The sequence below is a fragment of the Scyliorhinus torazame genome, chromosome 6 (assembly GCF_047496885.1).
Source record: "Scyliorhinus torazame isolate Kashiwa2021f chromosome 6, sScyTor2.1, whole genome shotgun sequence".
NCBI classification, from domain to species: domain Eukaryota; kingdom Metazoa; phylum Chordata; class Chondrichthyes; order Carcharhiniformes; family Scyliorhinidae; genus Scyliorhinus; species Scyliorhinus torazame.
Window position 1 is genome coordinate 276,717,064 of NC_092712.1, and position 20,292 is coordinate 276,737,355.

The window sequence follows — 20,292 nt, forward strand, 5'->3', positions numbered from 1 at the left end:
TGCAATCACCAAGAAATGTAATAAGCAATAGACTTCTTAAAACTTCCAAGGACATGGGGCTTCTTGTTCCATCTCGTGCTCAAGGCTGGGCAATTAGTTATTCATCAAAACTGCTCTGAATGAGACACCACAGTAGATGAATCCCCTTTCTATGTTACTTTCCTCCTTAGAATCCCTCTTTTACATTCCTTTACTTGTCCATGTAACTTTGACCTTCGTCTGGCAGAGACAGTCCCTAATATTCAGCAGATAGTTTGGAAATCTAAGTTGACTCCGATAAATGCAACATCAGAACAATGTTGGTATAATGACAATTACTGTGGAAATAAATTAAGGAAATTCCGTTAAAATAGGATCACTTAAAATAGTACATTAACAGGGCTATCCGTACCCAATAGATCTTCTCGGGTATGCTTTACTGAAAACCAGTTCACCATATGGCAACTTCTTAAATTTATCTCTGCCCACAGCTACGTAGTACCCTCCGTTTTCCAGTTCAGTGCCATCATTGACGGACTTTCCATCCAATGTATGAAGCCTAGAAAACATTAAGTAGAAACATCAAATTATCACGAGGTAGTAACGTGCGTTTTATATTATGATTTTGCACAACATAAAACTTGTTTGAGTCTTGGCTGAAAGCAATAGTGAAATAAATACAATGACTTCGATTTTTTAATGAGCATTTGGGATTATAGATGCAACCTAGAGTGTGCAATAATAGCCTCATCATTCAGCTGCTGTATGATCAGTTAGCTTGTTGTGTTAGCGGTGAAAGAATTCTGATGAAGATTGATTAAAATGCATTCACAACCTATACATTAGGCTGTACAGTCAGCTTTGAAAAAGTGACAAACCTTCAGAAACCTGGTGCACAATGACATCTTTTTCAAAGTCGTTATGTTTTTTTTATATATATCTGATAATATGAGTATGACTAAAGCATTTATAGAGCATGGTGGAGGGGGTGGTTTAAGACTGCAGCAAATCCCAAAAGGCAATGGCTTCGGTCTTCACAATTTTTACTATTTGAGGTTGCCATGGGTTGAACAAGACACATGTTTCAGAAACTGGTATTGCAGACACCCCACTGATACAAATAAAAAGATGATATTGGCTCCCTATAACTGGGACTATTCATGCTTAGTTTCACCTCCGAATTACAAAGTTAATGTTTCAAAAACCACTCCAAGGACTGGAGCACTCCAACGACTAGGGTGCCGGGTGGCACGGCCAGGGTGTCAGGCTGGCACTGATAAGGTGTCCATTTCAGGGATCACTCGTCAGTGCAGGAAGTGAGGCAAGTGCGGCTTTGGTGGGGTCGTTCTCGCCGAGGCCAAAAATAAAAGACTCCCATTTGATAGCGGTGCCTTTCTCGGTGCCGAAAGACCCTGATATACGCACCCAAAACAGGATTCTATTTTCGTTAAATCACGCCATAGTACCTTGCAACTTTCTAAAGACATGAAAGATGCTAAATAAATGTACCTTTCTTTGTTTACAGTGGCATTAAAGGTGTTCTAAGATCAAATGATTCCTTGGCATATATGCAACTGCAAAATTCTTCAAATGTAACCTTCTGATAGTTCCCATAATATTCAATGGTATATAAATAAATAAGGAACTAATGAATGGTTTGAAATAATGGGGAGACCAGCACCATTTCACAATGTGAACCCACTGTCCTTACCTCCAAACCACAGCAACAGCTAACTAAAGGAAAGCAGAAATATTGTGGAAATCAGTCAATAACAGAAATTATACACTGAAGAATCAACCAATACAGCAACAAAGATCTGTGATTTCATGAGGGAAATAAATCTCAAGTTTGGTGTTCCCAGAGTGAAAACCTAACATTGGCCGCTGAGTTCATAAAAATAAGTTTGATATTCCCTCCTTGAAAACCAATCACCACCTTTGGTTAGAAAAGCTTATTCCTACTGGTGTAAGTGTAAGTACAACTTGGGTTGATTTGCACTGGGCCTGCATTTCAACAGAACACAAGTTGAGCTTGAATTTAAGTGACGTCCAGTCACTGCTACCCATTGTGCGACATATATTTCTGTTCATTATTGATTTCCAGCTGATGAAGCATAGCAAACCTAAATTTAAAGATGAAATAAGTTGCTGTCATGAATTCCAATGCCAGCGACGTGCTGAATCTTCACTTAATGCATCTCCAGTTGATTGTACTCTTCTGCTGCTATCGCAGGTAATTTCTGTTAGGAACCCTCTCTGTTCATGCAACCTGATGAACATCGCCCATTTTGGGACCATTTTAACATTCATGCTGATGGACAGGCAATAGGAAATCAGCAATCCCTTTTACATCTCAGCTGATTTTCATTTCAATCAACTCCAGTGTAAAAGAGGTTCATTACCCCATTCATGGAGTGGGTCCTGGCTTTGTGCAATGGTGTAAAACAGGGGACAACATCGATGGGTGTAAAACATGGTACAATTGATTTCAATAGAAATAAATATTCTGAGGGGTGGAAACAGGCTGTAGATTCACAATCACCCATTTTGCACTTTGGCACAGTCAAGGTCTAACCCAGTCCACTCAGTTGGATTTCAAAAATGTGATCTGTTCCAATGCATGCGACTTGTAAACAAAGCTCTGCGCCATTTGTTTGAACAGGTTCGCAATTCTCCTCTCTTGCACTGAAATCACTCACAACATTCGCCTTATTTCAACAGAACAGCTTTGTCACGGATTCCTAAGTGAGGTCATGGCGATCGAGGCCATGAATGTCCAATTCCTAATCATGCGCACATGTTTTGGGGTTGTGAAAAATTGGAAAGATTCTGAGCGGGTGTGTTCACAGTCTTAGCCAGGATAGTGGTGGAGGAGGTGGACCCAGACCCTTTGGTGGCGATAGTTCACGGAGAGGAGGCAGGCCGATGTCGTGGCCTTCACACTCTCTGAGTGCACAATGGCAAATATTACTGGAGTGGCGGTCAGCAACGCCACCGGGGGTAGCGGTTTGGTTGGGCGACCTGTACTACTTCCTGCGGTTGGAGAAGATAAAATAGGAGTTATGGGGCTCTGCAGGGGGGTTTGAGAAAAGGTGGGGGGTGTTTGAGGAGCTGTTTGTTGCGGGGAAGAGTGAAAAAATCTGTACAGACTGTATAGTTGATTGCTGGGAAGTATGTTTCCCGGGGGGGGTTTATTTGCTGTAATCTGTTTTGATACATGTTTGTAATAAAATACATTTTGTTTTTTTAAATGAATGTCCAATTCATTGGTCAAATAATGCAGTTGAAATTCACTCACTAATTGCACAATCATACACCTACCAACAGCCTTAACATCAGTGCATTGAATGATTATTCTGTTTAAAGAGCTTACTTTCTTACAGCTCCAGTTCTAAGATTTACTTTCTCGGTGATGCTCGAAAGAACCTGTTCCCACTGGCCCAGTATTCTCTTCGGAATCAGTAGTCGGGTTGCGGGACTTAAGGGGTCTCCATTTGTGAACACACTATAATGAAGAGAGGAATGTGTAACAATGAAAACAGTTGGGACATTTAAACAGAAAGAATACGCAGTACTACATCCTTACACTACATAATGTATGGTTGACTTTCATGTCTCCACTACCCAAACATTTATAATGTTCCTTTCTCTTAAGGGTATCTATTATCTGCTCCAAATACAAACTTTCTTTGCTACATGCTAGAATATCTAGAAAGGCAACACCTTAAGCTGAACATGGCTTATAGGCAGGGGAGGCTGTTTTGAGTAGTTTTCCCAATCAGTGTTATTTTTCCCCAACAGGTTTCCTGCATACAGCCAGTCATTCAGCCTGGTTGCCTGCAGGAAGAAATAATACCACTCCATATATACTATATTCTCCTGTCCAGACATCTCTGCAGCGTGTAGGACAATGTTATGTAATTGCTTACAGATTCGGCGGAGGGAATTTGCAATGGAAGTGGTGGATTTGTTCATTTTGTAGATGTATGTGGTCACCGGGTTGGAAAAACAAAGTCCTATTGAAAAGAGGCAGTGACCTGGTAAACGGAGTGCTCTTGGATCAATGGGTATTATGCAACCCAAAATAAAATCCTATTGTTGTAATGTAACATTAATTTTCATTATATTAACGGTACAGCCCAGTAGAAGTTTTTATTTGATGGAGTCGATGGAAAATACAGAGTAGATGTGTAGATTTGATTAACACCAGTGCCATTTTGTTGCATCAGTAGTCATTACGGTATAACAGAAAAAGTAAGACGGGATAAAAGCAAATATATTCAATTTCAAAGAAAGATAAGGAGAGGATTTTATGTTCTCATGCTGGTTAAAGTTGCAACTTCTAGTGAAACAAACAGAATTATTCAGAATGTAGGTAATTTCATCACATTAGCAAAAATCGTAGAACAGCGCCAAACATAAAAAGTTTGGGATTGGTGGGTCTGTGTACTGCGCATATTGAAGCTTTTAAAAAGAAAAGTAACTTCTGTGATTTTACCCTCACATAGATGATGGCATGGGGGAGAACTGGGATTGGAAACTTTTCTTTCACTCTACCCCACCATTTTTATCTTTTGACAAAGTTCTCACCTTCACATATTCTCTCCAATTGGTTTTTTAAAAATATAGATTTACGGGGTGTGGATATCGCTGGTTGGCCAGCATTTATTGCCCATCCCTAGTTGCCCTTCAGAAGGTGGTGGTGAGTTGTCTTCTTAAACCGCTGCAGTCCTGGAGGTGTAGGTACACCCACAGTGCTGTTAGGGAGGGAGTTCCAGAATTTTGACCCAGCAACAGTGAAGGAGCGGTGATATATTTCCAAGTCGGGGTGGTGAGTGACTTGGAAGGGAATCTCAGGTGGTGGGGTTCCCTGGTATTTGCTGCTCTCGTCCTTCTAGATGGTAATGGGTTTGGAATGTGCTGCCTAAGGAACCTTGGAGAGTTCTTGCAATGCATCTTGTAGATGGTACACATGGCTGCCAATGTTAGTCGGTGGTGGAGGGATTGGATGTTTGTGGAAGGGGTAGCAATCAAGCACGTTGGAATGTGTTGAGCTTCTTGTGTTGCTGGAGCTGCATTCATACAGGCAAGTGAAGAGTATTCCATTACATTCCGGACTTGTGCATTGCAGATGGTGGACAGGCTTTGGGGGGCCAGGTGGCGAGTTACTCACCGCTGAATTCCTAGGCTTTGACCTGCTCTGGCAGCTACAATATTAATGTGGCTAGTTCAGTTCAGGTTCTGATCAATGGTAATTCCCAGGTTGTTGATTGCGGGGGATTCAGCAATGGCATTCTCACTGAATGACAATGGGTGATGGTTAGATCCTCTCTTGTAGGAGATGATCATTGCCTAGCCCTTGTATAGCACAATTGTAACTTGTCAGCCCAAGCCTGAATATTGTCCAGGTCTTGCTGCATTTGGACACTGACTGCTTCATTATCTGAGGAGTCGAGAATGATGCTGAACAGTCATCTGCGAACATCCCCACTTCTGACCTTATGATGGAAGGGAGGTCATTGATGAAGCAGCTGGAGATGGCTGGGCCTAGGGCAGTACCCTGAGTAACTCCTGCAGTGATGTCTTGGAGCCAAGATGATTGACTTCAAACCACCACAACCATCTTCCTTTGTGCCAGGTATGACTCCAACCAGCGGAGAGTTTTCTCCCCGATTCCCATTGACTCCGGTTTGGCTAGTGGCTCCTTGATGCCATATTCGGTCAAATGCTGCCTTGATGTCAAGGGCAGTCACTCTCACCTCCATTTAGCACGCTGATAGTGCTGCACAACACAATTAAGGGGCAATTCAGCATGGCCAATCCACCTACTCTGCACATCTTGGGTTGTGGGGACGAGACCCACACAGACCTGTGGAGAATGTGCCAACTCCACACGGACAGTGACCCAGGGCTGCGATCGAACCCCAAAGCAGCACTTAACACAAGTGAGCACATGCCACTCAAAACACCATCCAAATCCCAAATAGTTCAAAATTGCCTAACTCGCGGGATTTCTACGAACAGATCAATCTGGTGCCAATTCAGATCTGGATGTCAACTTTAGAGCTTGTGGAGGTAATTCTCCAGGGCTGTTAACCATAGTCGGAATTCCCACTGGCCTGCTGAATCCGGCATGAGGCCCAAAACGGGATTCTCGCTGGGCATCGCACCCGTCTCAAGTCTCCCGGCCTGCTTCCCTGGTGATGTCAGGTTCTTTCCAAGAAATAGCGAGATCCTGATCAGAACTCATTAGCATTCATTTAAATCGCATTGGCAAGATTAAGGTGGAAGGTGGAATTATATGGCCTCCCGGGATGCTCCCGCTCCCACCGCCAGCTGGAGGTCCCGTGGGTCCAAATCACTACTAGTCCCTAAAAACGGGGACCAGACATCACCGAAGGGGATCAAGGGGATCTGTAGTAACCTCCAGGGAGACAAGTGGGGTCCTTCAGGGGAGGTGCGGGTTGGGGGGGGGTGGTGGGCTTGGGTTGGGCTGGAGGGGCTCAGATAGTGAGTCTTTTCTGGGATGGAGTTATTCCCTTTGTAGCCTTAAAAACCTGGCACTGCATCCTGGCACCATGGCGATGCCAGGTTGACACTGTCAGGAGGTGGTCAGGTTGGCACTACCAAGGCACGGGGCCTAAAGGCGGGCCATGAAAAGGGGGTGGGGGGAGGCCTTTATCGGATCCATAGCAAGGTGACACTCACTTGAGGTGGGGGCCCTGCCAGCTGAAGTGTTATTTTAAAGGGGGATCCCTTTAAAAATGGCACCAGGATCTCGGAGGATCCAGCCTTGCTGGGTTCTTTGGGTCTCACAACGCTTGGCTCCAAAAAGATTTAAGTGTGGGTGCATTGTGATCTGGATCGTGCTAATCCTCCTAGTGACCACACTTGGAAATCTTTGGGGAGAATTTCGCTACATGTCAACTTAATACCACAAACTTAAATAGAGTGAAAGTTCAGATTTATTTTGGCACAGCAAATCCATTTGTTCACTGTCTATGCATATAGTGTGATAATTTGATGCAGCACCATTCAAACTCAATCTAAACCTTCAAAACAGTCTCTGTTCTGTACTCACCAAATAATACAAGGCTCTTGAGTAGGCTTTCGAAATCTTGCTGATGCTATGATCCGGCTGTGAGCAACTGGTTTGACCTGAATTAAGAAGATATGGGTATCATTTGACACATTGGGAAGACTGGGAAGACTCAAAACTGAACGGTCTTAAATTTCAGGTGAAAGTCCTATCATTCAATTCCTACAGCTACAAACTTGGTGTAAGTGTGTCAAAATGTGATTTAATCTTTAAAACCTTCGGCCTTTTAAGTAGCCCCTGTCCATTAAACAGATTATATATTGGCAATGCAATTGATGTGCAGCCAAGACCTATATGCTCTATTCTCCATTAATATTCCATGAACATTTCTACCACAATCACTAGGGTGGAAAAGAGCATTTTGATGCCAGAGCACGCAGAATGTGAATTACACAACTAAAGGTAACCAAGCAACAGCTGTACATGCGTTATTAGAGGGGAAGAATGAATTGGTGTAAAATATGTACGAACACAGGGTTTACAATTCTATTTTTATAACCAATTCAAAAGTTCCTCTCACTCTGTCTATACAAACAAACATATGGGCCGGGATTCTCCCTTTTGGGAGAATCCTTACGCCTACCAGAAAACGGGCGACAATCACTCCGAACTTTTTCCTTGAAAGTCCGGGGTGATGCTCCATTTTCCAGGGAGCTAGCTAGTGGGCGCGACGGCACACTTCGGCGCGGGCACCGCAGACATGGTGGAGCCACACAGCGGGCCCGCACGGAGTAAGGTAGGTCCCCCCCAGATCATGATGGCCTGCCAATCAGTGGCCCCCGATCGCGGGCTTGGCCACCGCTAAGGTCTCCCCGCCCCCCCCCCCCCCCCCCCCCCGGAGTCAGATTCTCCCGGCCCCCAACCAGGACCGCCACCATGGCCGTGGGTCCAAACTCCCGCCGGGTGGTACCAGATGTAAACCACGCCAGCGGAAGTTCGGCCGGTCGCCCGCGGAGAATCGCCGCGGGGGCCTATTTCAGCGGTCCCCGACCGGCAGCGCAGCGACTGCGCAGGCGGAATTGGCGCCAATTCTCCAGTCGCCGGAGAATCGGTGGCCGGGCGCGGAGCGGCGTGGCAGGAATTTCCCTCGCCCCGGCGATTCTCCGACCCGGCGCGGGCTCGGAGAATCCCTGCCATGGACTTAGAGGTTCTGAAGGAGGTGGGTGTGTAGGTTACCATTTCTGCACCATTACAGTGAGGCCCAAGGCACTGCTGACATTGAATCTCGGCCTCATTCTAATTAAACAGACAAACTGCGAAGAAGTGTCAGCTGTGAAGAGTAGGTAAGTGACAAACGGGGCAACCTAAAAGGAAAGATAACAATAAACAGATAACAGCCATATGTAAACCTAAGGCTTTGGAACAAAATAATCTTTTAGAGGCCGACCATGCAGGTGGTAGGCGCTTTGCATTTGCAAATAGGAGATCACATTGCTTCAGGCATAGGCATTGAACATTGATTTCTTTGCCCTGTATCTTGATGGCAGGTAATGAGCTTCTAATAAATAACGAGCAGGCCCTTTCTATCTGCCTTACTGGACATTTTGGAGGACATGGAACATATGAATTTCTGGGCAATAATCTTCGAGATAAGAGAAACAAAATAATGCCATTTAGGGTGACACAGTAGCACAGTGGTTAGCACTGTTGCTTCACAGCACCAGGGACCCGGGTTCGATTTCCGGCTTGGGTCACTGTCTGTGCAGAGTCGGCACATTCTCCTCGTGTATATGTGGGTTTCCTCCAGGTGCTCTGGTTTCCTCCCACAAGTCCCAAAAGATGTGCTGTTAGGTGAATTGAACATTCTGAATTCTCCCTCCGTGTCCCCAAACAGGCGCCGTAGTGTGGCGACTGGGGGATTTTCATAGTAACTTCATTGTAGTGTTAATGTAAGCCTACTTGTGACACTAATAAAGATTATTATTAGTTCTGCAATCAAAAGATTAAGAGCTTTCGATGGGTTCTCAAAGATGTCACATGGTTAACATTCATTTGCTGCCATCAATTATAACATTATGACATACAAGCCACTCAAGATTTCCATGTTAAATTACTCCCATACATATAGATTTTTGAAAGTTGAAAACACTTCAATCAAAATGTTTATTTACGGGGCTCCATTTAATGAGCCAATTATATGGAGTGGACACTGTTGAACCAGCTCTTTATATTATCAACATCAAACGGGGCCAATTCTTTTGAGGAAAGGTGGCAGCAATCATATTCTGCCAGGTTGAAATATGTTAAGTAATGCAGTATAACCTTGTATGTAGATATTAAGAAAAATACATGCTGGTCTGTGAATGTATTTGATTTGGGCCTTTAACACATCCTTAGGGGTCAAAGCCTGTTCAAGATAACACACACAATTCACCCTTCATTATCTATTATTCTGGATGTATTTCTGCTTCTGTTTGTCACATATACCATTTTAAATAATTTTATGTTAACTACTGTGTCAACTTTGACTTTACTGCAATGTTCTTTCTCAAGAGAGCAGCACAGTGGTTAGCACTGTAGCACCAGGGTCCCAGGTTCAATTCCCGGCATGGGTCATTGGCTATGCGGAGTCTGCACATCGTCCCCGTCTTTGCGTGGGTTTCTTCCGGGTGCTCCGGTTTCCTCCCAAAAATCCCGAAAGACGTGCTGTTAAATAATTTGGACATTCTGCATTCTCCCTCCGTGCACCCGAACAGGCGCCAGAATGTGGCGGCTAGGGGCTTTTCACAGTAACTTCATTGCAGTGTTAGTGAAAGCCTACTTGTGACAATAAAGATTATTATACAATATAGGAATTTGTAAATGAGAACAATAGATCAGATATTGGAAATTGCAAATAACTGATCAGTCGGTAACCAGTAGCCAATAGATATTTTGAAAATAAATAAAAAATCTCCCTTAAATTCTTTGTGCTCCTCAAGGTGGCAGCTCATAGTAGGTAGCGGTTCCGTTAAAACCAGTTAACCTCCATTGCCTCTCTCATTTGGTAATTTTGAATCAATGACCCAAAGTAGCAAAGTATCTTGGTCAATTAACGAACAAGAGTTAATGCTACACGACATAGGCCAAGTCTTTCTCCTTCCTCCCGAACATAAGCTTTTCTTCCCCAGAATGAAAGATTGGGGACATAATCATAAGAAATGTTTACTATGCTCATGACATGCTCTGTCATTTTAATGCAACAATTTGAGACAAGTGCTTTTTTTCCCGCATTATTCTTTCATGGGATGCTGGTGTCACTGGCAAGGCCAAAATCTGTTGTTTATCCTTAATTGCCCGCGGGAAGATGGTGGCGAGTCACCTTCTTGAACTACTGCAGTCCATGTGGCGTAGATGCACCCACAGTACCATGAGGAAAGCGGGATTTTCTGATTTTCGGCGGACACAATTAGAAAATCCCATCCATTTTTGTTCACATAATCAATTCCAAAACAATGCCTTTGCTGTTCCAAATGACCACATTTAACCACTTAAAGAGGATTTTATGGAGACCGCAAGAGGTGGAAATGTGGTGGGCAGGGTGACTTAATTAAGCGGGATTTATAATCTCAATTTCCTAATGGCAGGCTGAGATGCAGAGATAAAGCTAACAGCCTGTCAAGCTTCAAGCTGACCGGTGGTGGGTTCCTACATGTAACACATTTGCATTCCATTAGTACTTAACAGCATAAAACCTTTTTTTAAATTATGTCCTACCTTCAAGATAAAGTCAGCAGCTTGCGAGAATCACATGGCGCACAGTTCACATTTGTTTAAAGGTGGCATGCACCAGTCAGCTTTGTGCCATTGTGTGCAAGGCCAGTGGGTTTCCTGGTTTAATTCTACAGACACAAGGGACGGGAGCAGCAGAGTAGCAGCTTGTGCGAAGACACCCAGCAACGGGTGAAACGGTGGTGGAGGAGAGGGATATGGAGGAGTGGAACTGGGGATGGGGAGTGATCCAGGAGAGGACAAAGGATGGGGTTGAGGGCATGGAATTCGGAAGGGCCTGGCATTCTCGGTGTGGTGGGGAGAGAGGTGTTGAGGACAGTCAGTCAAGGTAAGAAATGAGAGGCCTAAAGGGTGCTGTCAGCACTATCCAAATGTATGTCCATCTCAGGATGTTGGTTGACAGAGTCCTTTCAGGCCTGAGTTCATCTAGATTTCAATTCTCCCCGCTGAGAGTGATCTCGGATAATGTCCTTCACAATGCATAGAAGGGAGGGCCAGCATGTTCAGCCGTTTCCCGCAGAGTGGCGAGCACACACGTGTGTGAAATACAGAACCTGCTGGCTCTTAAGACTAGTCTAACTGAAGACAAAGAAACAAATATACGGAGTTAAAAATAGCATGGAGACCAACAAGTAGAAAATAAACTGTCAGCTTCTTGAGTCGTCAACTAAGCTGAACACAAACCTTTGGAAAGATGCACGATGCAAGAGAGGATGGCGGAAGGGGTGGGGTGCTGTTTCGGAGGGTCGGTGCAGACTCGATGGGCAGAATGGCGTCCTTCTGCACTATAGAGATTCTATGATAATTCGCTGATGATGTGGAATTTTACGGCCTCTCTCGCCGGCAGGATTTCCCAGTGCCGTCGCAGTCAGTGGGCATTTGAACGGCTTTCAGCATTATTACTCCCTACCCCCGCCACGACAGGGCAGTAAAATTCCACTCAAGGTTTGTAACAAAATTCAGTAAATTTTATTTAAAACATGAAAAATCGTGTTATCTACATGACAGCATGTCATTTTTATGCCAATATTTTCTATTGGAACCTTGGGTGGGATTCTCCAATCCCGCGGCAGAGTGTCCACGCCATTGTAAACGCCATCGCGTTTTGCGACGGTGTGAACGGGCGTTGGGGCGGCATGGTGCAATTGTGGGAATTCTCCGGCCCAGTGCGGGCTGGGAGAATCCCGCCCCTTATGTCTATGTCAGAACGCTGCGCTGAGTTGTGACTTTAAATGTAGGCTCTTAAACCAATTGCTGACCGTTGAAGTGATTCAAGATAAAAGGCTACAGCTTCCAGCATGCATTGGTGTGTAGGATTCACAACTGAGTTGTACGAGCAGCACCACAGGAGGCTATTCATCCACCATGCACCTCTGGCATTTTTGGACTCCACCTTCAGTCACAAATGGAAAATGGAGAACAAAATGCCCAACAACTCATTTCTATGATGACAATAACTGTAAATCATTTGTTTGTGCATTAGTTATTAAGTATAAAGTTTAAAGAGGATAACTTTTTCTGAAGTTGATGCTTAGTTAAGGAGTTACTGTATCATATTACATACGACAAATGAAACTTTAAATCATGCCCCCACAGGAAACAACAATTTTTCTCAGAGTAGCTGGAAAATATATTTAATCATCAGAATGAGGTAAATCATGAACCCTGCAACAATTTCTGATGTAAGTCTGGAGGCAAATGTGTGTTCACAAGCTGACCTTCAGCAAGTACACAGAGAGAAACACAACTGAGGAAAGGAAAAATCAATTAGTGTGGAAAAACTCAGCAAGTCTTTTAAAAATTCTTTTAAACGTTGTAAAATGTAATGTTTACATTGCATTCCTCATCCATGGCTCAATGGTAGCACTCGCAGCCTAGGCTGAAGATTTTACAGTAAAGACCCACTGCAGAGGCTTGAGCGCATAACTGAAGAAGATAAGACTAGCACAGTGCTGAGAGAACGCTGCATTGTCCGAGGAACCATTTTTTTCCCCAATTAAGGGGCAATTTAACGTGGCCAATCCAACTACCCTGCACATCTTTTGGGGTGTGGAGGTGAGACCACGCAGACACGGGGAGAATGTGCAAACTCCACACAGACAGTGACCCAGGGCCGGGATCGAACCCGGGTCCTCAGAACCATGAGGCAGTGGTGATAACCACTGTCGCCCCCCCCAAGGAACCATCTTTTGGATAGAACATTAAACCAAGTCCCTCTGAGGTAAATGTAAAAAATCCCATGGCACTATTTCAAAGAAAAGCAGCAAAATTCTCCCCAGTACAGTCAACCAGCACCTAACAACATTATCATATGGTTGTTTGTGGGGCCTTGTCGTGTGTAATTTGATGCTGCATTTTCTACAACAGTGAGTACACTTCAAAAATATTTAATTGACTGTAAATCACTATGGAACAACCTGAAGTTGTGAAAAGTGCTTTGGGAATGCAAGTTAATTTACAAGAAGTCAGACCTCAAAAACCAATCTATGCTCATACAAGTGCATAGCAAATTCTGGAAGGAAAGTATCGTTATTCAAATTTGACGGAAGGTTTTGAAATAAAAGGGCTGAATTTTTGTCCAGGAGACGGGTATTGCGGGTTGGGGCAGTTCCCAGTCCTGCAAACATACCTCCATTAAGGAGGTTTGTGCCCGCTATATTTTTGTGTTGGAGAGGCCGGCAAGGGATGGAGTAGATCCTGAGACAGCAACCGAGGCAGGTGGATGGTGAATAACAGGCTACAAGGCCTGCCTTGGTTTACTGGAACATCAGCCCAGTGTAATCATGACTGGTCAGGCCCTCAAAACCTCACCCCAATGCCCCCATATCTCTCATGCCCTCTCTCTCATGCTCCCAAATCTCCCATTAAACTCCACGCATCCTCCATTCCCACTTTCCCAATGAGCACTATGTACAAAATCAATGAGTCATTGACTTGACAGGTTCAGCAAGTCTTTGAAGTGCTCACAAAACTGACAACATAAGCAGTGATAAAAACAGAAAGTCCTGGAAAAACTCAATAGGTCTGGCAGCATCTGTGGAAAGTGAAACAGTGTTAACATTTTGCATTCAATATGATTCTTCTTTGTACCCTTTGTCATACTGGGCTCCTGAATACAGAATCCACAGTATTTTGCTTTTAACATGATGTGGAAATGCCGGCGTGGACTGAGGTGAGCACAGTAAGAAGTCTTACACCACCAGGTTAAAGTCCAACAGGTTTGTTTCGAATCACTAGCTTTCAGAGCACTGCTCCTTCCTCAGGCACCTTTTTTTTTTGCACGCCGCTTGAACCTGTGTAAACATTGCTTGCTGAGCTAAGTGGATTGGTCATTCCTGGAGCTAAGCCAAACATTCATAATGAGGCCATCTGGAAAGAACAGATATCGGCTTCAGGTATCTACTTCAATGGGTATGGGAGAGTTCAATCTTCATATAGATTGGATAAATCAAATTGACAAAAGTAGCCTGAAGGATGAGTTCATAAAGTGTATTCAGGGTAGTTTTGAGGGCAACAAGTTCTGGAACTAACCAGGGAAAAGACTATGTTAGACCTACTAAGTGTAATGAGAAAGTATTAATTAATATCTCAGAGTAAAGCATCCTATAGGTAAGAGGATGATAGAACATGAAAGAAGTTCACATTCTGTTTCAGGGTGAGAAATTGCTTCTGAAACTAGTGGTTTGAACTTAAATAAAGACAATTACTGCCTTCACAAATATACAGGCTGGATAGGCCCATAGATCTTTTATAATAAAAACAGAGGGTGCTGGGGAAAACTCAGTAGGTTTGGCAGCATCTGTGGAGAGAGTGAAACAGAGTTAAGGTCAAGTCCAAAATGACACTTCTTCAGAACAGGTGTTTTTGTAACTCTTTCCTGGTCCATAATTTTTCATATATTACCTCTCCCATACCTCCATGCCTCACCTCCACATAACCTTTTACCTCACTATGATCAATACCACAGGATAATTACTGGCTGTGATAATTGCACAAAACAGATTGTAAACTGGAAACAACAAGACATATTTAATCCACGACGGGTTATGGGCGGAAACGTCTCCTCTGAGGACTGGCTGAGGTGGGAAAATCAGTGTGCAGCTCTCCAGCTGGACAGCAGTTTTCTCTTCAGATTTAGAGCACTCTGCGCTTTCAACGGCCCCCGACCAGTGCGGCAATGACCCCATGGGCGCGCGCCCCCCCCCCCCCCCACACCCCCCCCCCCACCCCCCCCCCCCCCTGCCCATTCTCCGACCCTGCGCGGGATCAGAGACTCCCGGCCCAGAACTTGCTACTCTCTCTCTGGAAAGGCTGTGACTGCTGTACTTCTGAAGTTGCAGAGAACCTGGATGAATGACCCTACAGAGAAGACCATTACAGGCTCTGAACAGAGACTTTAACTTGCAAGCTTGCTGTGCTAAAAAAACATCATCTGAAACAAAGACTCTTTTTCCCTTTTGCTTATTATTTTTATCCTTTTCCACCCCTCGGTTTTTATTGTCTTGTGTGTGTGCGCGTGTGTGTGTGAGAGTGAATGTGTAAGGCGAGATAAAAGTACAGAATTAGGAATTAGTTAATAGTTAACCAGTTGTATTAGTTCATTGTAGCTCTTGTTATAAATAAACAGTAATTGTGTTTAAACATACATCCCAGTGATTATAATTATTGCACAGCCAAGGGCAAGACTTTGGGTATTTTATAAGAATGTTTGGTTAATTTACCAGTGTTGTGACTATGGGACAAGTGGGGCTGGAATTGAATACGCACTTACCCAGGGTGTCGTAACAATGTGCCATATTTAGATTTTTTAAACAAGTAGTGAGGCACGACTCAAGGTTGGAAACATAGAATAGGAGTGATAGGAGTGAGTCAGCAAGGGAAAAATAATGATATTTTGAGATGTATGTTCAAAGGGATAGGGCACGATTTCCAGAAGATTGATTTCTGAAGACGAGAACAAGTCCATACAAGGCACTGTATTGAATTTGAAGATTTAAAAATGGCTGCTTCCCGACTGTCCCCAATGGGAAACACACTTATTTGCGGCAATTGGAAAAGAGCTTCTCCCTGTCATGTGGGTTTGGGTAGTCTAAGAGAGGCTGGAATCCCCACGGGGTGTACTTCTGGAAAGCTAGTGGCAAGTAGGAGACATCAGTGCTGAGGACAACAGGACTATCAAAAGTGCGTGACTGCTACAAGAGTTTAAATTTCAACACCAATAGTACTCTCCTTTGATGCCATTGCTGCTCGTCAGGTGAGCAGTTGTCAAAAGCAGCGATGGTGTAGGTCAGGGCATACATAGCTGGCACCAGCAGATGACAGGGGATCAGAGCAGAGCAGATTAATGATGAAGAAAAAAGTGAGGCACAGCAGAACTTGTATTTATATAACATTTTTACTATAGCAAAATGTGCCACTTCACAGAGCATTGCAAGACAAAATTCAACACCATGCCAAGTATTAGGGAAGGTGACCAAAAGCTTGGCCAAGGAGGTAGATTGGAAAGATTTTCTGAAAGGAAGGAAGGAAAGCGAGATAGGGAAGCAGAGAGGTTCAGGAAGGGAATTCCAGAAATTAAGGTCTTTGGCCACAGAAAGCACAGCCATGAATGGTGGGGCAATTAATAATAATATAATAATCGTTATTGTCACAAGTAGGCTTATATTAACACTACAATGAAGTTACTGTGAAAAGCCCCTAAGTCGCCACATTCCGGCACCTGTTTGGATACACAGAGGGAGAATTCAGAATTCACCTAACAGCACGTCTTTCGGGATTTGTGGGAGGAAACCGGAGCACCCATAGGAAACCCACGCAGACACAGGGAGAATGTGCAGACTCTGCACAGACAGTGATCCAAGCCGGGAATTGAATCTGGGACCCTGTGTGGTAAACACTTCTGGTAACACACTACGCATATTACGGTACTGACACTGTACTACAGGTAATACAGTAAATCCCAGCCTGCTGGCTCCTCCCAGCAGGCGATGTATAAAAGTGCATGCTCTCCTGCGCTGCTCCCATTCTGGTTCCAGCTGCAGGAGGCTCAACATCTTGTGCAATAAAGCCTCAATAGTTTCACCATTTTCGTCTTGTGGTCATTGATGGTACATCAGTTTATTGCACAAGATTTTGAGAGATGAACTTCTTAATTAAGCCTGATCGCCTGGAGCTGAACCTTCACGCAGCCGATGCCACAGCCACCTTAGAGCACTGGCTAGCCTGCTTTGAAGGATACCTCGCAGCATCCACAGAAGCCCTCTCAGACCCGCAGGAGCTCCAGATCCACTACTCACGGGTGAGCCCACAAGTTTTCCCCCTCATTCGGGACGCGCCCACCTACACTGAAGCGATGGCGCTACTAAAAGGACAGTACATCAGGTCTGTGAATCAAGTGTTCGCCAGACACCTCCTGGCCACGAGACGGCAACTCCCGGGGGAGTCTCAGGACGATTTCATGCGTGCTCTGCAGGTACTGGGTAGGAACTGTAATTGCCAGGCAGTGTCCGCAGTCCAGCACACAGAACTGCTAATCAGAGACGCATATGTTACGGGCATGAAGTCTAATTATGTTCGCCAGCGGTTATTAGAAGGGGGTACGCTCGATCTTACAGAGACTATGCAGCTTGCTAACTCCCTAGAAGTGACCTCCCGCAATCTGAAGGCCTACACCTCCGACCGCGCGGCACCCTCATGGGCATCGTGGGGCCCATCATCTGCCGACTTGAGTACACCGCAAGCCTGCGCCGCGCGGAAGCCAGGCAACTCCGGAGGGCCCAAATGTTATTTTTGTGGCCCGAGCAAACATCCCAGGCAGCGCTGCCCGGCATGGAGCGCGACCTGCAACAGGTGTGCAAAGAAAGGCCACTTCATCTCCGTTTGCCAGGCCCAATCAGTCGATGCCGTTTCCAGGCCCAAAATCGCTGCACCCCCCACGTGCGATCCAGGGGCGCCGCCATCTTCTCCGCCACCCACCACATTCGGCCCGTGGGCGGCGCCATCTTGGATGTCGTCAGACATGTGGGCGCCGCCATCTTCGCCGCCATCTTAGACCACGCCTCAGGACCCCTGCTCGCCCGGCCGTTCGCGGCCCGCCGATACCTCCGCCACCGCTGATCAGCCTGGGACCTACCAACATCTTCCGCAGCTCGCCTCCATCACCCTTGATCAGTCTCGGCCCCGCAACCTCACAACCACTACGACGACGGGAAAGATCAATGGGCAACCTACCACCAGCTCCACAGCCGCCCGGAGGACAGCCAATACACTGCATTCGAAGCAGATGGCCTGCCTCTTTGACTCCGGGAGCACAGAGAGTTTCATCCACCCTGCTGCGGTAAGGCGCTGCTCCCTCCCGGTCCTCCCAGTCACCCAGAAAATCTCCCTGGCCTCCGTATCCCATTCAGTGCAAATCCAGGGGTACTGCGTTGTGACCCTCTCCGTTCAGGGCGTAGAGTACAGCAACTTCAGACTCTACGTCCTCCCCCATCTCTGCGCTGCATCTCTGCGCTGCCCTGTTACTCGGTATCGATTTTCAGTGTCACCTCCAAAGCCTTACTCTGAAATTCGGCGGACCACTACCCCCCCCACCCCTCCCCCTCACCATTTGTGGCCTCACGACCCTCAAGATGGAGCCGCCTTCACGGTTTGCAAACCTCACACCGGACTGTCAGCCCGTCGCCACAAGGAGCAGATGGTACAATGCACAGGACAGGACCTTTATCAGGTCGGAAATCCAACGGCTTCTGCGGGAGGGGGTCATTGAGGCCAGTAACAGCCCCTGGAGAGCTCAAGTGGTGGTAGTTAAGACTGGGGAGAAACACAGGATGGTCAGACTACAGTCAGACCATCAATCAGAACACACAGTTCGATCCGTACCCTTTCCCACACATATCTGACATGTTCAATCAGATTGCGCAGTATCGAGTCTTCTCCACAGTTGACTTCAAGTCCACCTACCACCAGCTCCCCAGCCACCCGGAGGACAGCCAATACACTGCATTCGAAGCAGATGGCCGCCTTTGGGCAGCACGGTAGCATTGTGGATGGCACAATTGCTTCACAGCTCCAGGGTCCCAGGTTCGATTCCGGCTTGGGTCACTGTCTGTACGGAGTCTGCACATCCTCCCAGTGTGTGCGTGGGTTTCCTCCGGGTGCTCCAGTTTCCTCCCACAGTCCAAAGATGGACAGGTTAGGTGGATTGGGCCATGATAATTTGCCCTTAGTGTCCAAAATTGCCCTTAGTGTTGGGTGGGGTTACTGGGTTATGGGGATAGGGTGGAGGTGTTGGCCTTGGGTAGGGTGCTCTTTCCAAGAGCTGGTGCAGACTCGATGGGCCAAATGGCCTCCTTCTGCACTGTAAATTCTATGATCACTTTCTTAGAGTGCCCTTCGGCGTCACCAATGGGGTCTCGGTCTTCCAGCGAGATGGACCTAATGGTTGACCAGTACGGGCTGAGGGCCATGTTCCCGTACCTAGATAATGTCACCATCTGCGGCCACGATCAGCAGGACCACGACGCAAACCTCCAAAAATTCCTCCATACCGCCAAACTCTCTAACCTCACCTACAATAAGGAGAAATGAGTTTTCCGCACCAACCGCTTAGCCATCCTTGGCTATGTTGTGGAATATGGAGTCCTAGGGCCCGACCCCGACTGCATGTGCCCCCTCCTGGAACTCCCCCTCCCCCACTGCCCCAAGGCCCTGAAATGATGCCTGGGGTTTTTCTCATATTACGTCCAGTGGGTCCCTAATTATGTGGACAAGGCCCACTCATCAAGTCCACAGTTTTTCCCCTGACGGTTGAGGCCCGCTGGGCCTTCAACCACATCAAAGCGGACATCGCCAAGGCCACGATGCACGCGGTCGAGGAGTCCCTCCCCTTTCAGGTGGAGAGCGATGCATCGGAGATGGCTCTCGCCGCCACCCTCAACCAGGCGGGCAGGCCCGTGGCTTTCTTTTCCCGCACCCTTCATGCCTCCGAAATTCGGCACTCCTCTGCCGAAAAGGAGGCCCAAGCCATTGTGGAAGCTGTGCAACATTGGCGGCATTGCCTGGCCAGCAGGAGATTCACTCTCCTCACTGACCAACAGTCAGTTGCCTTCATGTTTAGCAATACACAGCAGCGCAAGATCAAGAATGACAAGATCTTGAGGTGGAGGATAGAGCTCTCCACCTATAATTATGATATCTTGTATCGCCCGGGGAAGCTCAATGAGCCCCCAGATTCCCTATCCCGCGGTAAAAGTGCCAACGCACAAGTGGACCGACTCCGGGCTCTCCACAATGACCTCTGCCACCCGGGGGTCACCCGGTTCTTCCATTTTATCAAGGCCCGCAACCTGCCCTACTCCATCGAGGAGATCAGGACCGTGACCAGGGACTGCCCAGTCTGCGCGGAGTGCAAGCCGCACTTCTACCGGCCAGATAGGGCACACTTGGTGAAGACCTCCCGCCCTTTTGAGCGCCTCAGCATGGACTTCAAAGGGCCCCTCCCCTCC

The 20,292-nt window shown here is 46.3% G+C and overlaps 1 protein-coding gene across 3 annotated transcripts in view; it reads right to left on the reverse strand.

Moving 5' to 3' along the window:
• LOC140425439 (doublecortin domain-containing protein 2-like) overlaps positions 1–20,292 on the reverse strand; it is a 293,077-nt gene that overhangs the window by 235,579 nt on the left and 37,206 nt on the right. For all 3 annotated transcript variants that reach the window (XM_072509709.1, XM_072509710.1, XM_072509708.1), the window contains 3 exons: positions 7,061–7,137; positions 3,353–3,484; positions 392–538 (listed from right to left, as the gene is read on the reverse strand). In XM_072509709.1, the coding sequence (XP_072365810.1) occupies positions 392–538; positions 3,353–3,484; positions 7,061–7,137 (356 nt within the window). The remainder of the gene's footprint in view (positions 1–391; positions 539–3,352; positions 3,485–7,060; positions 7,138–20,292) is intronic.